Raw genomic sequence first — 19,609 nt, 5'->3', positions numbered from 1 at the left:
ACGCTGAGGAACATGTTATGAAACATTGCTTTGTGCCGTGTGATGTCCAGGTGACATGAAGGTTATAAACTAGATTTAATACTACATAGGATTTCCAAAAGCTTGTTTTCCATTATGATTCTTGAAATTAGGACCAAACTCCCCTCTCTGATATACCCTGTCCATGAGAAAACTCATTCAGTGCTGTAATCAAAAGGAGACTTTGGCTTCCCTGGGAACCCAAAGTCAGGATATTGTCATGTGGCACAGCATGTTCCTCTCCAGAAAGCTCAAGCACTGATCATTGTCTTTCTCAGATTGAAAAATATGTAAAGCGATCCTATTTTTTATACCTGTGAACTGCCCCTATTTGAGTAGGCATGTACACAAAGGAACAAATTACCTCACTGTTCAAAATAATGGTAGAAACACTGAGGTTAAGTGCTTATTTAGGATGGAAAGGTGAATAATTAGAGCTGCAATAGTCCAGTCCAAACGTGATCAATCCTTCTGATGCTCTTTTATTTCCTGGAGTAAACTTGCTGGTGTTACAGCAGCCCTTTTTAAAGACACCGCTCCTCCTTTTCACCATGTTACACAGAAGGATGCTGGTCATCCAAAATACATTTCAGGCTGAGAAACATCTGGGGGTTTTAACCAATCTATTTATCTTTTCTTTTTGTGTTTCTTAATTGTGTGATGTTCAGACAAAACTTGCCATTAGGAAAGGACAAGATGAAGCAAAGCATCTGTTGAGCAGGGTCTGACACTCACAGTGAATGGACGTAGAACAGAGCTGGTCCTTGTCTTCCTCTTTTCCTTTTCCCCTCTTGGTGCAGAGTATTTATTAGATTTTAATCAGTGACTGCAGTTTATGTAGTAACTTGGTTGTGCTCGTCTTGTCACAAACAACTGTAATAGTCACTTTTGCTATCAGACTGGTGAGAAATAAGTACAAAGGTAATTTAATACGCAGATCAACTTGGCTTTTGTCCCAGCAAAAGAATGGAATTCACCATTTCTTTCTCATGAAAACTGATGAGGACTCTTTTGTCCACACTTTTTTTTGGAGGCTGATGGTGTTACTTAAACTTGTTCAATGAAAGCATAATACTTCAAAAATTAGATACAGCAACATTAATTAAGTGGGAAAGATCAGGTTTTGCCATGCATTTCTGTATTTTAGAGCATAACTAAAGAATTTTGGGGCATAGTTTTCAGGGATAACTTCTCCTACTGACCAATATAATAGAGTCATCACAACAGCTGCAAGGGATTGGTTACACTGCTGGAATTCACCCGGGTGTACCCAGGTTTTTTCAATGCATGCTTTTCGAAACAAAACAGTTTGATAGCAGGTGTGACCTTTAACCCTCCTTAACTTTGAAGAACTTAATCATCGTAATTTGTTCAGCCCTGAATATTTTTTGCAGGTGGAGGAAACAGAGGGAAATGTACTTTGGTTTTGATGGGAAAGGGGAGGATGAGGAATGATTGTGTTGGTATTTTTACCCATTTTGTGTAAACCAAATTAGGCAAGTTTAATTTTAAAGTAGCCCCTGATGCCTTGAGAAACAGAGACTAGACCAGGAGTAAGGGGATAAGGTAGGTATTTATTTGAAAAAAACAATTTTGCCTGCTAATATAAACCGGAATTGTCGCAGAAACCTTTATAAAGTCAGCACAAATACAAAGCCTGCATTAGTCATTGTCATTGGGTGGCTTTGCTTGTGCCAAAGAGTTGTCTGATGTTATTGCTCATGGCAGAGCCCATTAAAGCATAGACAAAAACAAGTGACTGAATGTATATGGAAATTCAGATCTTTACAAATGAAAGCTAGAAATCCACGTTTGAATCACAATAGTAACAGTAAATATATCTGTTTATATTTCTCTCTCATCTGTAAACCCAGGAGTGTATGCTGCAGTTTAAAAAATTGTTATTCCCAACTCTGTGGCTTTGCCCCCTTTTCCATACAGTCGGGAAGGCACATTTAGTGAGTGCTCTGTGTTGGTCCAAGTCTGTGAAAGGGACTCTTCATCCTGAGTCCTGTTACTAACTTGAGATTCAGCTTGAGTGAGTTCTGACTTCAGCACGTGGTTTCTTACCCTCCAGTCTAGGCTGAGTTGGGAAAAGTTGGGTTTGTGGCTGAGGCTGTAGATCAGACAACAAGCAGTCCCCCGAACCTGCCTCAACTTCTTTTCAGCCTCGAGGAACTTACTGTTCAAAGTCATTTCAGAACTCAGTTTAGTTGGATTTCTCTACATTCTGGCTGCTGGTGAGTCTTTTGTAGTGGTACCAGCAGTTTTTGGGATTAGTTAGGGAATTGGGTATGTTCAGTAGATCTGAAAGTCAGATTTTTGCATCTTGTGAGCGTTGGTGACACTTTATAAATTTAGTCTTAATTTTTGTGGCTGAATTTAACAGAGAATCATTGTCTGTACCTTTCCTTAATCCTTGAGTCACTGCAACTGCAGATTGGTTATTCTGCTTTTCTTCAACTTCCTCATGGCTGTAAGGAGCAAATCTTACTACTGTGTAGTAGTAAACAACTCTTACTACTTTGAAGAACAGCAAATTTCATTTCTATGAAGTGGATTAAGTTTTTCTGAAAATCTCTGAGGAGTCTGAAGTTTGAACTGTTTATCTGTGTGTGAAGGCATACAAATCTATGCTTTTGGCAACCTTGGTGTGATGTTACTAAATGGTCTGTTTTATGCAAGTACCTGCTTCTTAATTCAGGGCTTTCTGTACTTCTTTAAAGAAATAATATTAAATATGTCCTTGGTGGTAAAACAAATCCATAACTTAAGTGAAGCTGTAGTATGGTTACGCCTTTAGAGTGATTCTATGTCACATTCTTGAAAGGACTTGCAGATTCTTCATGAAGTTTTTTTTTAAGTGGAATTTATGGGAAACTTTGTGGTCCAGTAGCTAATAAATTGAAGTGCCCACTGAACAGTGTCAGATAACAATAATTTTCACTTGGGTTTGCTATCTCCTCCTCAAAATAATATACTTTATATTACATTTTTAAGAAGTAACAAAACATTGCATAAAAATATTTTATAGAGGTGCCCTAAGTCATTCTGTTTCCTTTATTATGGCAAGACAGAATTTATGGTCAAACTAATTCTTTTTAATGGAATTAAAAAGGATAATTAAGAGGTTTTGTGAATTACAGTCAGAACATGGTGTTGTGGTTGTCTGTTCCCATCATATGCAAACTTTGTCATGATTTTCAATAGTATTGAATTTTTATCACATTAGTTTATTTGGTCTCTTGTTGAAAACTGGAAAAGCCTCTGGAGTAGTAATCCCAAAAATTAGCTGCATAAAATTCCACTTTTGAAAACCCAGCTGTCTGTAGCTGTAATTATTCTCTGAACTACTTGTTTGCAAAGACTCAATTGAATATGATTGTGGGCCTTTCAAAATAATTCATATCCTAAAATATCTGATTTTTATAATTTATTTGCTTACCCATGTATGAGAATAATTAAACAAATTGATGTGTGCATGCGTATTTCATGCATTCTCAATTACTCTCTTTTTTTCCTTCTTTCAGACCAGCCAGACCATTCAAGTTACCAAAAAGGTAAGATGCAATGCTGTCACAGCTGAGGTTTGTGGAATTGTAAAGATGGTAGATGACATGATGGCAAAGCTGTTATTCTCCATACAAAGCAAGAATAAGGAATATTCAAAGAAAATAATAAGCATTCAGTTTAAAGCAGATTTTAAACATATTTCTTTAGGCAGTGAGTAGTAAACTTCTGCAACTGCCACAGGAGACTGGGGAGGCAGGGTCCCTCTGCAATGGGTCCCTAAATCAACACTGAAACAAGGAGCCAGGGATAAGTTCTTTACCATCCCTAATAACTTATCTGTGAATCCTGGGGGAGCAGGAAGGGGATAGAACGCACAAGACAGCCAAACTCAAGCTCTATTTACAGACAGAAAAGCAGTCTTCTCATTAATAATAGGCCCGAATTTTAAAATCTATGCAGATTTCAATGCTTCTTGTTTTCACCTATTTTATGGCATTTTTATTACAATCTCTGCCATTCTCTTTGTGTGTATGTACACTACCTCCACAAGCGTGGAAACTCCATGCCTCAGTACTTTTTTGATTAAGGGTTGCTCTGAGAAGTGGCTTGGTTGTATCATTAATAGTGATAAACAGACCTGACAGACAAGTTAAGAAAATTTCACCATAGTAGTTTTTAATTCTTCCTAAAACCCCATGCAATGTAGAACGCTGGGTTTGGATTGTATAGGCTCTGTAGCGTGGCAGGGTCATAGAAAATAACAGAGCATTGTGTCAAAAACTGTCGGCGCATCAGTAATGGCAACAAGAAACCATCTCAAGTGAAATATGTTAAAAACACAGTCCATCTTTAGCATTTGCTGTCAGTAAAGAGCAGGCCTGTTTGTTAAGTATCTGTTTTGAGTTACAGAAGTCTGTGTGTTGATGCGATTTGGGTCACACAAATCTCTCTTGCTCAGAGTGAGCTTTTTGCAATACAGAAACTGTATATGGTACATTTCTGTCTCTGTATGAGCCTGAGGAGTGGTTGAACCTGAGGACATCTGTATATAGGAGCTGAATTGAAAAGTTTAACTCTAGCCACACATTATACTGTAGCTTAAAATGGGAAGAAAAACTAAACACTAGCTTTTTTACCTTCTCCTTTTGAAGAAAACATCTGAGGTCTTGGATCACCTTTGGACAAACTGCTTGAAAACAGTGCTGCTTTTAGTGGTGCTAAATATAGATTGAATTATTGTATCTCCTAAGCATTTTGAATTACTTAAAACATGAAGGGAAAAAAACTAAAAACAAATCAAACCTCTTATAGGTGTGTGGAAAACATCAGGAGGAAATAAATTAATGAAAGCTATATGCGTTTTAATGGTACATAGCTAGTTAAAATTAGTACCATTCTAACAGACTGAAAACAGGGCAAAATGGCATAAAAAAGTGGTATTTCACTCAGTGTCAAACTTACATGAGTTCAGCATTCAGTACTGGAATAGTTTGGATGAAAAAGAAAGAAGAAAAGGTATCAGTGTGGATATATGTCTAGGTCACTGCACAACCAAAAAACAGTTTTAATGAGGCATCCAAAAGTGGGAGGTTTTATCCTGATTTAGGAAGGATGTGCTTAGCACTAAGGATATCCTTTCTGAATGTGATTCCTCCACTGAGGAATTGATTTAAGCATTTTCCCCTTAAAGTCAGGCATTTTGAGGCAAGTGGTCATTTATGCTGAATCTATCAGGGCAGTGGCTTCCTCTTCAGAGGAAAGAAGAAGTAATTAAATTCATGTAATAGCTTTTTAAAGGGTAAAAAATTTAAAAACCTGCCATCTCTTTAGCCATGTATGTTGGGTTGAGATTGAGGCTGCTTTTTAGGCAACTTGGTGGGAGCCAGAGCCCTCAGCAGCATTAAATGATGCTCAGACAGGTAAAATTAAACATGGAGTGGTCAGTCCTTTTGTCAGCCCAGGTCAGCTTTGCTTATCAGAATTTCAGTCTGTGGTATAAGAAACAGAAGAAATTTGCAGGTGTAAACAAGCACTTACTGTGTTCTGTATGTGGCTTATTATCACTTTAGACACTTAGGACAGAGTTTCTTTTACAGCTGATAGAATTTACCCAATTTAAGACTGCTCATCTGAGAATGGAAGTGTAGAGACAACATGTCAAAGCAGTAAATCTGGCACTAGTGATGAATAGGAAAATAAAACTTTGGGGTATAACTTTTATGACTTCAGAGCAAATGTCTGTAATGGCTAGTCAGTCTAGCTTGGTGTTTATAAAAACATTTAGTCCTATAAATAGGAAAATTCTATTAGGTCATTTACTTCCCTTCACTTCTACTTTGTACAATTGCTCATTTGGCAAGCTGCCCCTTTGTGACTGACTTTAATGAAAACTTTGACTTCAGATTGCTTTTCAAGCTTTTGCTAATTAACCTCTTGTGTGAACATGTCAGAGTTTACCATGTTTACCTAATGGGAAATGGTGAAACACCCAGTGCTTTGGATTTCCTTGCTCCCTAAAGCTCTACTTAGACCCCTAGAGGTGCCTATTTCCACATGCTATGGAAAAACAGGAATAAGCTTGCTCATGCCATGGATTTTGCAGTCAGAATGTTGGGAAACCACTGCTGGGGTGTGGAGATGGACAATCCCTCTCTTCTTAGCAGCAGGACAGAAAATTCCTGTCGAGCTGACAATTGTAATGTGATTAGTTAGGAAGTTGCTCTTAAAACTGAAAAAGAGCCATAATCTTTTAAGACAGTAGAAGTAAGTAAAGGAGCTTTCTGCTATAAACTTTCATGTTATGCTGCTTGTTAAGTTGAGGAAGTAAGAGTGGAGATCTTCTTGATCAATATTTAGTGTGTACAGAGGCCATTTGTATAGAAGGATTCATAGCCTGTAGTTTCTTTTCTAATGCCTCTGTGAGGCTTCCTGTACTCTCTCTGCTCCCAATATTAGACAATATTGCTTTTGAAACATAAACTCTATGAATTCGAGTCTTTATTGGAAGAAAAATAATTTAGAAATGAAGATTTCTTGGTTTCACTTAATTTTCTGAATTTTGCTGTCGAATTAACAAAAATAAGAATATTTTTTAAAAATAATAAAAATTAGCTTTGTATTTTTAGAATATAATTTCTTCCACTCATAAAATTTAGAATGAACTAGGTGTTAAAATCCAAGGATGGATGTTATGCTGTAAAACTAGACAATTAATGTTGATCAGTTTATGCATCATGTCGCCAACCCCTTGCATCTTTGAACTACAAAAGATTTCATGGATCATAAGTACGTAGGGTTTGAATTTTTTTTAATGGCTGTTTCAAAAATAGAGTAAATGTTTTCTTTGGGTTCTACTTTAAAAGTGATCTTTTTCTTTCTTTGATTTTTTTTTTCTTTAAAATACTTAAGTTTTTAAAAAAAAGAACTAAGGATGTTTTTTCTCATTAAATTTCTAACAAAGCATCTTTTTCTAGTGGTCTGCAATAATGGATAAGCTTGCATTTTTGTCAGAATCCTGGGGAAGAATAATAGTCTGCTATGAAAAGCTCTTTAGAGAAGTATAGATTAGTTTTGTGTGTGGCTTTCGTTGCTGTAGCACCTGTCCCTGTTCCTCTCTCGTAGCTACGCCGCGCTCATTGCCGACTGGCCCGTGGTGGTCCTGGGCATGTGCACTGTGCTCATAGTGGTGTGTGCTCTCGTGGGAATATTAGTTCCAGATCTTCCAGATTTCTCTGATCCACTGCTGGTAAGTCAATATTAATCAGTTGTACTTTCAAATAAGTATTTTTTGTTTGCTGTTTTTTCAGTGGAACCAGTAAACAGCAAATGCAAGTACAGCAGTTGACACAGTGTTGACAATTGCCCAACCTTGACATCGGAGCAGCAAATGATAACACAAAGCTGCAGTTGCCATCAGAGAATGTTATCCACTAGTTTCAATTCCCTGTGCATTTTTCTAAGGTCATGTGTCCTTCAACAGAAGTGCTTCAGACTGAATAATGTAAATTCATCTGAGTTGTAGATGTACAGCACAGACCATACATTCTAACTCAGGTTTCAAAGGGTGAAGGCCAGGAGCTGTTAAAGGAGAAGGGGATTCTAAGGGCCTTCTGGGGATGAAGTGATAGCCATATTGAAAGACTAAAAGTAATTTTTATCAGATTCTATTAAATGCTGCACTTATTTTTCACTTTCCATGAACGCTCTTAAGCATGAGTAACTTTCAGGACTTTTTTATTGAAAATGTGGCATTTAATTATTATCCTCAAATAAAAATAAACTGTTTCTGTAAGTTATTGTTATAGTATAGTATAGTATGTGTATCTGTACATATCCATATGTAATGGATATTTCTTGAAAACAGCCAAGTTAAAATTGTTTCAAAGTCACTTTCAAAATTATTTAAAGATTTGCCTTATTCTTGGAGAAATAGAGAAGATATACTTGACAGTTTTTAATCATATTTAATCAATAGAGAGTGATAATTGAGATACAGAAGAGGACTTCGTAAAATGCCCTTCCTCTGAAAACCAAGTATTGAACATTTGATGGACTAAATCATCATCTCTTCTCAGAGAGAGCAGTAGGACGTGCAAGAATTCTTAATCCCTCGTCACTCTCTACAGTCGGTCATTATTTTGTCTGACCTGTCATAAAGCATTTTACCTCTAAAAGTAGATGCCTGGAGTAATTATGCTTCATAATGAAAACTATCCATCACTTTGATCGTGTTTCCGCTCTCCCGTTGGAGCCGAAGAATGAAAAGCATCAATGGAATTTTGTGCTTCTCTCCCCTTAGGGTTTTGAACCGAGAGGGACGGCCATAGGACAGAGATTGGTCACATGGAACAACATGGTGAAAAACACAGGGTACAAAGCAACACTTGCAAACTATCCTTTCAAATATGCAGATGAGCAAGCTAAAAGGTAAGACTTTGTAGTAAAAATGCACTTTCTTTTATTGGTGGTTTTTGTAGGTACATCGTGCTTTCACCAGGACCCTCTGAAATTAATATATATACTGCCACTGATTTCAATAAACACACAATCTAATAGTCTACAGCCTTTCATATCAGGCTAGATATTTCCCATTGCAAGCTCTTTTAAAAAATGTATGATTTTACTTTTCTCTATGGATATTTTCTGTACTGGACTCAATGTCCTTTCATTTGAAGTCACTTAATTTAAACAAAAAATTAAATTACTGTTTCAGTTATTGTATACCAAAATCACATCAGTAAAAATATGTTTTCTCATGTCTAAGAGCTGTTAAGGTGTGACTTGTCTGGATGGTGCCTCTTTTAATAATTTCTTTGCTAAGGTAAAGTAAAACTTTATTCTGGTTTAGTCATCAAGATGACAGATGGTCAGATGATCACTATGAAAGAGAGAAGAGGCAAGCAGACTGGAACTTCCACAAGGATACCTTTTTCTGTGATATTCCAAGTAAGTGGGGAAATGATGGAAGGAAGGCTAAAAACTTCTGCCAGTTCAGTGTTTCCTGAACTGTTCTGTATATTGTAGGCCATATTAGGAAGATATTTTTACTTAATATATACACACAATAAGCACCTTCTTTCTGTGTGCAGAAATCTTGAGAAAATTGGGCTGAAATGTTGTGTTCTATTGGTTCTTTCTCAAAATAAACTGTGTTTACCTTAAAGTGCTTCCTTTAAGCGTTTCCATTTCCTGTAAGGAATTTTACTAGTTCTTGGTAGTGCTGAACATTGTAAAATCAGTGTTTTGTGTGTGACTAGAGAGGTAGTGCTTAATTCACATTAGGGAAGAAGTTGTATTTTATCTGGGCCGTTAGCTGAATTCTAAAAAACCTAAATCAAAATACTTTTCCTGTATATGTCCTAAAAGGCATCCACTGGTTTTATTTTGTACAGAATTTAGGGGTTTGTTTAGGGAAAAAAAAATACACACCAAAAAAAAAACCAACAAAGAAAACATCCCCCTCAAAGAAACAAAAGTAAAAATTGAAAATCCCCACCTTAAGGCACTGTAGGCTTATGAAGCTGACTAAGTTAAACTTGAGGACAAAAAAGACCAAGTCTTTTGACTTTTTACAAGTCACACTGCAGAACTTTGATAAGTGCTATTCTGGCAGAAAGTGCATTTGAGATGTAGATCTTGCCTCTATTCGTAGAATGACCTGAGCTCTTTTGTGGCTACTTCCACATGTGAGGACTGATAACAGAGCACAAAAACACAATTATGAAATTATTTGTTTAGATTACTTGGTCTAAGAGAGCAATGACCAGGGGAAACTGGGGTGAAGAACAGATTTTTATTCTTTTTTTCAATTACAGTATGGTCTTGAGGAGGATGGGAGCAAGGTCATCATTTCTGCTCCTGTGAAAAGAACCAAATTAGACTGAGCATATCATGAGTAAGGAAGAGGAAATGTTCTGGGAACTCTGCTGAGCATTAACTTGAAGCAGAATTAGCTCCTCTTATCCAGGCCACTGTTCCTGCACAGTCTCACTATCATTCTTTCCTCTAGTGTTTCTGTGTAGTCTCAGTTGCAACAGGCATGAAGGAATCGTGCTTTTATGGGAAAATTTGCCAGTCCATTATGTAAAGAAAACAGTTGATTTCCTCTTGACCCACTTTTGTCATTCCTGGTATCTTTCTTTGTCTGCTCCAGGATCTCTACATTTCAGTTCCCTTGATCCTAAGGCATGGCTGGAGATCATAAAGCACTATCCCTGAGTCTTTTCATTGCTGTCTTGTGAAAGGCAAAAATTCTGCAGCTTCACAGCAGTGGGAAAAGTTCAGCTTTTTGGGGTTTTGGAATATTTTAATTAATGTGATAATGTTTCTTATCCTAAAGTACCATACTGCATTAGGCAGTACTGTATATTTGTGTATTTGTTTCTCTTGTGAGCTCTGCAGACAGATCTCACTGCCACTAAGTAATTATTTCCTTTCCTAAATCTGTCTGCTGATAAATGCGATTTAATTTGTAATTTAAGCTCCATGTGTCTGAACTGTGGAATTCTTGAAAATGGCCTCAAGGATATCACAACAATTTCCACTCCAGTCATTTGCTTCTAAAGCAAAAACATTCTTGTAGAAACAGCTTTATAATTATTATTTATATTCCCAAATGACTTACTAAATCAGCCTTTGATTACTATTATCAGTGTACTGCCATTATGCTGTGCCAAGAATTTCATAGTTTGCTGATTAGATCTTTTGATTTTTGTTTGTCATATTTCAGAAGATAGTTTGCTTGAATAGAAGTCTGTAGAGCTTCTGAGTGGTATATAGTATTGAAGATGCCATATTTACTATAAGCACTTTAAGGAAATAGAAACTTTCATGTGGAGTGAGTCTTACAGATAAACAGCTCATGTTGAAAAGGAGGTGAATTCCCATGACTCGACAAAGATTTCGTGCGTGTCATTGGAGTGGTGGGATTTTGCCTCAGCCTTTGATACCAGGCCCGCCCAAACAATCAGTGAAAACCCCCTCCTGTAATTTCAGGTGATCGCTATTCACGAGTGGTGTTTACATCAACAGAAGGAGAGAATTTATGGAATTTGAATGCAATTAAGTCAATGTGCAATGTAGACAACTTGAGGGTAAGTAAATACAGCATTGGTTTAACTTGCAGATACAGGGTGTGTATTTGAAACTTTGTTTTGCTGCCCACTGCCATCCAGTAGCATTTGAGAGGTCTTTATGTGGTTCACCTCCTGCCAAATGGTCATGCATATGAAGTTAGAAAACAGCTTTCAATTTGTAAATCAGATTGTATAGGGGGATTTCTGTGGATTTTCTAATCCTAGCATCCAGAATGGGGTAGAAGAGGGTTGCCTCAGGAAAGGACTGTCTTAATTTTTACTGTGTGTTTCCTCATAGAATATTATTCCATGGAGTTTTGTTCTTGTTTTCCAGCAAATAATTGATTTTTATTGCTTTTTCACCTTCAGGTGAACTAGCTGTAACCTCATAGTATATGCAGTTTTCCCTGACACCCAGTGGGTCACTCAAATTAGTTGGGTTTTTTTTGTTAGTTTAGGCTGCAAATGGACAGCAAAGGAACATAGGTACAGTAGCTAGAAATACAGCCCAGTTAACTATATGTGGATAATGATATTTAAAGAGTAATAATAATTTTCTATTTAAACTTTATTTGTAAAATACAAGCTTGTCACTTGCTGGAGTGAACTCCTTTGAACTTCTGAGTATGAAGCAATATGTTTTTCTTCTGTTAATACTGAATGATTTATTTCTATTTTGCTCTCCTCCAAAGCAAAAAAATTGTAAACAATTTAATTCATATTATACAACATTTATTTAATGAGAAATATCTTCACTATTAGATTGATCATTTTCTTTTAGACAACTGTATTAATTGAGCAAATTCCCAAACTGTTTTCTCTACAACAGCCATCGTTGGCTTGCTTAAAACGTTGAGGTGTAGTGGAACATTGTATAATGAATCTTCCTTGGCAGTCTGCTGACAGGCATTCTGTCCTGGTTGGCCTCCCTTGGTGGAAGTGGGTTTTGTCCTCACACGCTCATGAAATGTTCCTTATTTCCCCATCAGAGATGATTGCATGATGGCTCATGTGGTTATCCCTTATCTCTTGCAATCAGAACGAGCCAGGTGAGCAAAGTACAGTATCTGAAGCAGCCCAGCTCAGTTTTGAATGAGTCCTCACATCACCAGTTCCATCAGGAGATCCAGGGGAGAGTAACCTTTAACGAGGGTAAAAATTGGGACTGAGGGAGGAGATGCTAATCTGTGCATTTAACTGTAGAGGTTTAGTCACACAGGCAGCTGATGCAGCTGAATCCTGGGCAGTGTAGGTCATTGCAAAGCAATGCAGTCTGAATTAAAAACATCATTCTGTTTACCAGAAGACAGTTAATTACCTCTGAAGAATATCTCTGCAATGATTGCATTACTCCTGAGGAATTTTTCTTTTGTTCCTCCCCATCTGCTCACCTTGATAATAATGTGTTATTTCAAATACTGCTATACTTTGTGAGGGAAGGATGAAACTACTTTACTGCAACAAACAAGCCCCATAAAACCAGCTCTTCCTTCGAAATAAGAACACTTCAGAAAATGAAATGTTGCTGCATCACCTACACCCACAGTTGTGTAGATATTTATAGAGAATGTTGTTGTAAATAATGTTTTTGTAGATCTTTATTTGTAATTTACTTAAGAATAAAGTAATTGAACACCTCAGCTGGGTAGAACAACAGTGCATCATGGTAGCAGCATTGATTTTTAGTTAGTATAGAAAACAATATGGTTAAGTTTTGCTATTACTACTGGTCCATGCATGTAAATTTATTATCAAAATTAGGTATTCAGGGCTCAGAAAGGGATGAAGTTTTTATCATGGTTTATTTTTTAAATGCTTGTTACTTACAAATAACATTTTGAATTATTTTAACACTTTCTAGCAGTTTTTAAGTACTTCTAACACTTCTTAGAACTCACAAAGTGCTGTGCCATGTCCCATTTCTGAATGCTAAGTTCTGGTAGCAGCCAGTCCCTAGGGAGGGAGAGGATGCTGACTTGCACTGCAGCCATAGCAAGAAATCCATGACTTTGGTGACCTCCTGAACTTACAAACTCTTTTCTGGCCGTAGTTATTTTTGGTTTTGAGTTCATGCTTGCTTAGGGCCACAGTTCTGGTGAATTAAGTGGCAAAACTTTCTGTATTCGAAGACAGGAAAATCAGGCAGTGCTTTCTGGAAAGTCAAACCTTAGAATTTAAGTATTTTCCTGGTGATAAGCAGGATATCAGCACCAACTACTGTTGGCTTTAGTATGGAACAAACAGCATATCCTCTGTGTGTTTAATTGTTTTCCCATCTGCTTGTAACTACTTTAACTATAGGTTTTACTGACACTTAGGGGCTCTATCCTGCAGCTGCTCAGCATATGCTAGTCCTAAAATCTTCATGGAAACTTTATATACAAAATAGTTATAGGAGGTGTTCTCATTTTTTACTACTTGGATAAGAAGGGTTGGGTTTTTTTTTACCTGTTAATTGCAGAATGTTTTCCCTATAAACTGTAAACAGTTATTTTATAAACTTCAAAGACTGTATATTATGTCTTCAGAGTGCTTCCCCAAAGCAGTGGATTTGTGATTTTCTGTTACTGCAGAGACCCATTTGGGCAGATCTGCCCACAGATGTATGCAGGTTGTACAGTTTAGTTTCCTTACTTGTTCCAAAATAAATTAAAATGGTGCCAGTGGCAGACCAGGTCTGGAAACACCAGAATGACCTTTCCAGTTCCTTTGGATCACCAACAAAGCCCAATGCTACAATCTATTAACATTTTACGTAGTATTTTAATGAGCTATCAGGAGCTAAGTTTTGTATTTTACTTTCTAATTTCCAGCTGCCAGCTCATGTTACTTTATCTTTGGCAGCAGTTATTTTGCCAGTGAATGTTTATGGCCTGCAGCAAGTGTAGAAGAACAGTATATAAACCTCATTGTCCCATCTTGAACCTGAATACATAGAGAAGACAATACAATCCTCTCCTCCCAGTTTGCCTATTATATCCTCATAGGGCTAACCTGGAGATGTGCCATGAAAAACACCCATATGCTATTCCAGTGCTTCCTTTTATTTAGTGGGTTGTTCCGTTTTTCCTGAGTTTGCATGTGTGAGTGTTTTTATCTGGAAACAATCAAATGTGAATTATCCTGTTTTTTTGGAATGCCAGTTTGTTATTGTTCAGAAACTGGTTGACAAAATTTGGTCCATATTAAAGCTTTTATAACTGCTGAGAGAATCTCCGAGTGGATTTTTTTTGTCTGCATTATGAAGGATTACTAATAATAAACCTGTGCAATTTTGCTGAAGAAAAAAAATGTAAAAAGAGGCTAAGTGGTTTCTTACAGATCACCTAAATTTAAAGCATACATGGACAACTGTTTCAGGGCCCAGTCCTATAAAATCTGAAGCACATGGCTTTATTAATGTGACTGTATTAATATGTGTTCATTCTGTGTAACTTGATTAAAACAGAACTTTTACATATATAACTATAATATTTGAAGGACTAATTCTACTTTGTCACATATAACAGAAGTTCTGTTTTTTGAGACTTTTATTCCTTGTGCTTTCCAAAGATTGAGTTTTCTCAACTTGAGAAAATTTCCCTGATCTAACCTTGTTACTTAAGAGTTTTGCTTCCGGTTTACAGTTACTTTCAGTTTGCGTAGAAGTGTCTTGTGGAGATTTAGCGAAGTTGTGCTCTTGCTGTCTTTGACTAAATCTGGAGTATTCTAGAAGCGAAAGAAAAATATCCCCATAAGGGATTAAGACTCATTTAGTTCAGGAGAATCTTTAACCAGAATGTTAAAATTGCTATCATTTCTGTAGTTCTGGGCTTTGGGCAGTTGGCTTGAGGTGACAACAGCAGTGCTCCCCCATGTCCCAGCTCCGTCCCCTCTGCGCTTGCCACTGTTGCCTGCTCATCCCTTTGACTTCTCTGGCCTTGCTGCTGCAGCTGCCTCCACTCCACTCCTGAGCAACTCTTGGGACTTTGTCCCACCGTGGGTGCAGCATTCAGAGGCGTGACCTGTTGTTCTGGGGTGCTTTATGACAGTGAATCATCCTGTGCTTGCGCTTTGGAAATCCTGCATGACTTAGGGACGTGCAGTGCCTGGGCGGCAGGCAGAGCTGTTTGGGGACAGCGCCTGTCACTGTACAAGAGCTAAAAGAGACTCATAAAATTGGGGTTGTAGAAGAGAGGAGAGGTGATGGAAGTCATTGTAAAGCTATCACATCCTTCTTTTCTGGATGGTTAGTTCCTACCTCTCCTAGGAACTTCAGGATATGATTCCAAGCAGAATGAAACTTCATTCATGTATGGCTGATTGTTTATTCTCAGGAGTATAGCTTGAGATAATAGAAGAGAGTTAACAGTCCTCAGTCTGGAAAGAAACAAAACACCTCAGTGGATCTTCAAATAACGCTCTTAACGCTTCTGCCAATTCTGTGCCACTGTGACAAGTCTGTATACTGACTGGTATAGTCTCCTGCATGTAAGAGGATGCTGATCAAAAGGAGTGTGTGTGGAAGTAAGAATTTAAAATGTTGACACCCAAAGGACTGTAAACTGAATTTTCATAATTTTAAGTCATTTTTTGGGTTGGCTTTTTTTTTTGTTACTGAATGTTTCAGACTTTAAATTGGATTTTTCTCCCTGCCTGTCTTTATATAGATCAGATCCCATTCCCAGTTTGGTGATCTCTGCCAGAGAGCCACTGCTGCTTCGTGCTGTCCCAGCTGGACACTGGGCAACTATATTGCTATTCTAAACAACAGGTCATCGTGTCAGAAAATTGTCGAACGGGATGTCTCTCACACCCTAAAGCTGCTTCGCACATGTGCCAAATACTACTACAACGGGACCCTGGGGCCGGACTGCTGGGATATGAATGCCAAAAGGAAGGACCAACTCAAGTGTACTAACGTGCCTCGCAAATGTACCAAGTACAACGCTGTTTACCAGATCCTTCACTACCTAGTGGACAAGGATTTCCTAAGCCCAAAGACAGCTGACTATGTCTTACCAGCTTTAAAATACAGCATGCTCTTCTCCCCGACCGAGAAAGGGGAAAGCATGATGAGTATTTACCTAGATAACTTTGAGAACTGGAACGCTTCCGATGGTGTAACAACCGTCACAGGGATTGAGTTTGGAATAAAACATAGGTTGTTTCAGGATTACCTGTTGATGGATACTGTGTATCCTGCCATAGCCATTGTAATTGTTCTGTTAGTTATGTGTGTGTACACCAAGTCCATGTTTATCACGCTGATGACTATGTTTGCAATAATTAGTTCCTTGATTATTTCTTATTTTCTCTATCGGGTAGTATTTAATTTTGAGTTCTTTCCGTTCATGAATCTCACAGCATTGATTATCCTCGTTGGGATTGGAGCAGATGATGCTTTTGTTTTATGTGATGTGTGGAACTACACAAAGTTTGATAAACCTCATGCTGGAACCTCGGAGACAGTGAGCATCACATTGCAACACGCTGCTCTTTCCATGTTTGTCACGAGTTTTACAACCGCTGCTGCCTTCTATGCTAATTATGTCAGCAATATCACAGCAATCAGGTGTTTTGGTGTTTATGCTGGCACTGCCATTCTGGTGAATTATGTTTTGATGGTTACATGGCTGCCTGCTGTAGTTGTATTACATGAACGATATCTTCTCAATATTTTCAGTTGCTTTAAGAAACCTCAGCAGAGGGTATACAACAACAAAAACTGCTGGACAGTGTTGTGCCAAATGTTCCACAAGATTATTTTTGCAGTCTCAGAAGCATCCAGGATATTTTTTGAGAAAGTTTTGCCATGCATTGTTATCAAATTTCGGTATATTTGGCTTTTCTGGTTCCTTGCCTTAACAATTGGTGGAGCATATATTGTGTGTGTAAATCCAAAGATGAAACTGCCGTCACTGGAGCTCTCTGAGTTTCAAGTTTTTAGGTCTTCTCACCCATTTGAACGATATGATGCAGAATACAAAAAACTTTTTATGTTTGAACGTGTCCACCATGGAGAAGAGCTCCACATGCCGATTACAGTAATTTGGGGTGTCACACCTGAGGATAATGGTGACCCTTTAAACCCTAAAAGCAAAGGAAAGCTGCAGCTGGATACAAGTTTTAATATCGCTAGCCCAGCCTCACAGGTTTGGATTTTACGTTTCTGTCAGAAGTTAAGAAATCAAACCTTTTTTTATCAGACAGAAGAACAAGACTTCACAAGCTGCTTCATTGAAACATTTAAGCAGTGGATGGAAAATCAAGACTGTGATGAGCCATCTCTTTACCCCTGCTGCAGCCACTGGAGCTTTCCATACAAACAAGAAGTTTTTGAATTATGTATCAAGAGAGCTATAATGGAGCTAGAAAGAAGCACAGGGTACCATTTAGATAGCAAAACCCCAGGGCCTCGCTTTGACCTTAATGACACCATCAGGGCAGTGGTGTTGGAGTTCCAAAGCACCTACCTCTTCACACTGGCTTACGAGAAAATGCATCAGTTCTACAAAGAGGTGGACTCGTGGATTTCAAGTGAGCTTAGTTCTGCTCCTGAAGGTCTTAGCAGTGGTTGGTTTGTGAGTAACCTTGAATTTTATGATCTTCAGGACAGTCTTTCTGATGGTACTCTGATTGCCATGGGCCTTTCAGTTGCCGTTGCATTTAGCGTAATGCTTCTTACAACTTGGAACATAATCATAAGCCTTTATGCAATAGTTTCAATAGCTGGAACTATTTTTGTCACTGTAGGTTCTCTGGTTCTTCTTGGGTGGGAGCTGAACGTGTTGGAATCTGTCACAATCTCAGTGGCTGTTGGCTTGTCAGTGGACTTTGCTGTTCATTATGGAGTGGCTTATCGCTTAGCCCCTGACCCTGACCGAGAGGGGAAGGTCATTTTTTCTCTAAGCCGTATGGGTTCTGCTATTGCAATGGCTGCCTTGACTACATTTGTAGCTGGGGCAATGATGATGCCCTCGACAGTGTTGGCATACACGCAGCTTGGCACTTTCATGATGCTTATAATGTGCATTAGTTGGGCTTTCGCAACGTTCTTCTTCCAGTGCATGTGCCGATGCCTTGGGCCCCAGGGCACTTGTGGTCAGATCCCACTACCAAAAAAACTGCAGTGTAATGCCTTCTCTCAGGCCTTTTCAGGAGCCCAAGGGGGCAGAAGTCAAAACAAATCACATCCTGTTAGCAAGTATCAGCTGGACTCCAGAAATCAGAAACCAGAAATGGAGCATGAGCACTATGAGCTTGAGCCTCTGGCATCACAAACCGGCATCTGTAACCCTGCAGAGAAAGTGACATATGAAGAAACTCATATCTGCTCAGAGCTCTTCAGCAGCAGGCCCCAAAACTCATGTATGCCTATGCATCCAGCCTATAATAGTGAAGTCAGTAAAGGCATCAAAAATGTTGCTAGTTCAGCTGTGCTGCAGACATCTATTGACCAACCCACCATATGCCCAATTTTCTCTCAAAACAGGCAGTGTAGCTGTCCTGATGCATATAAGCAGGTGGCAGTGAAGTGGAGTCCGCACTCCTGTCAGCAGTTAAGCGACACCTTCTGTTACCAGTGCTCTCCTTCCCCGGGCACCGTGCAGATCCAAAGCTCTGTAGCTCCGATAAATGCTTTACAGCAAGCTGCTGAGGGTTACGTGCATCCAGTCCAGCACGTCCTCCATTGCAGCTGCCTTCAAGGAAGGCTGAAAAGAACGATGACACAAAACTCTCTGCCTAAAAATTTTTTCCACCAGTCCATGCAACAGTTCCAGGCACATCAGAGAATAAACAGGACAGATACACATGCTCATCAAAACCCAGAGGAAAACGTAAGAACTGTTCCAAAGGTGATGAGCTCCTCACAGTTCCTCTGCCGAAACGCAGCACCTCTAATAGTGCGTTGCTCTGAATGTGAGAACAGTGTCTCAAATAACCAAAAGGGATTCTGTCAGCAGACAGACAAGTGTGATGAAAAGGGTGGTACAGAAGCGAACGGGGTGGAAAGCAAGAAAGCCTCTCTGTCAAAGCAGAAAAAAAAAGCTGAGAGCAAGATAGATCAGCATTCTTTGCAGAATGAGCGAGTTTTGAAGGCTGACCAAAATGATAAAAAGCACCTGCTGACCAGGTCAGGGAGAGAGGCTCGCTCCGAGGGTTGCCATGAAAGTTCACACTGTTGTGGCAAGGCTATCGCAGTGAAGTGCAATTCTGTTGACTGTCAAATGCCAAACATCGAAGCCAATGTGCCTCCTATGTTAATGCGCCCAGAACTTTCCAATGAAAGTTTGTTAATAAAAACACTATAATAAACCTTTAATTTGGCAATCCTGCGTCTTTCTTTTAAAAGTAAATTTAAAGCACTAGAAAGGAAAGTCCTGAATAAATATGAATTATAATTTGCCTCTTGGAATGAAAAATGTATTTTATAGAACAATAACATTTATACATTTCATAAAGCCATTACATGTAGTAAAACCTGATGTTGTCCAGAATGTTTTTTTGCTATAACTCATAAG

At 38.5% G+C, this 19,609-nt stretch overlaps 1 protein-coding gene across 1 annotated transcript in view; it reads left to right on the top strand.

Annotated features, from left to right (window-relative positions):
* DISP1 (dispatched RND transporter family member 1) overlaps positions 1-19,399 on the top strand; it is a gene marked incomplete at its 3' end in the record, with an annotated part of 87,268 nt that extends 67,869 nt beyond the window's left edge. Inside the window, exons 3-8 of the mRNA XM_082302709.1 lie at positions 3,549-3,578; positions 7,153-7,276; positions 8,330-8,457; positions 8,879-8,976; positions 11,026-11,123; positions 15,755-19,399. Coding sequence (XP_082158835.1) covers positions 3,549-3,578; positions 7,153-7,276; positions 8,330-8,457; positions 8,879-8,976; positions 11,026-11,123; positions 15,755-19,399 — 4,123 coding nt within the window. The remainder of the gene's footprint in view (positions 1-3,548; positions 3,579-7,152; positions 7,277-8,329; positions 8,458-8,878; positions 8,977-11,025; positions 11,124-15,754) is intronic.
* Positions 19,400-19,609: the final 210 nt, after the last annotated feature.

The sequence above is a fragment of the Coloeus monedula genome, assembly GCF_965178545.1.
Source record: "Coloeus monedula genome assembly, chromosome: 2".
Taxonomy (NCBI): Eukaryota; Metazoa; Chordata; class Aves; order Passeriformes; family Corvidae; genus Coloeus; species Coloeus monedula.
This window is presented reverse-complemented; position numbering and strand designations above follow the sequence as displayed.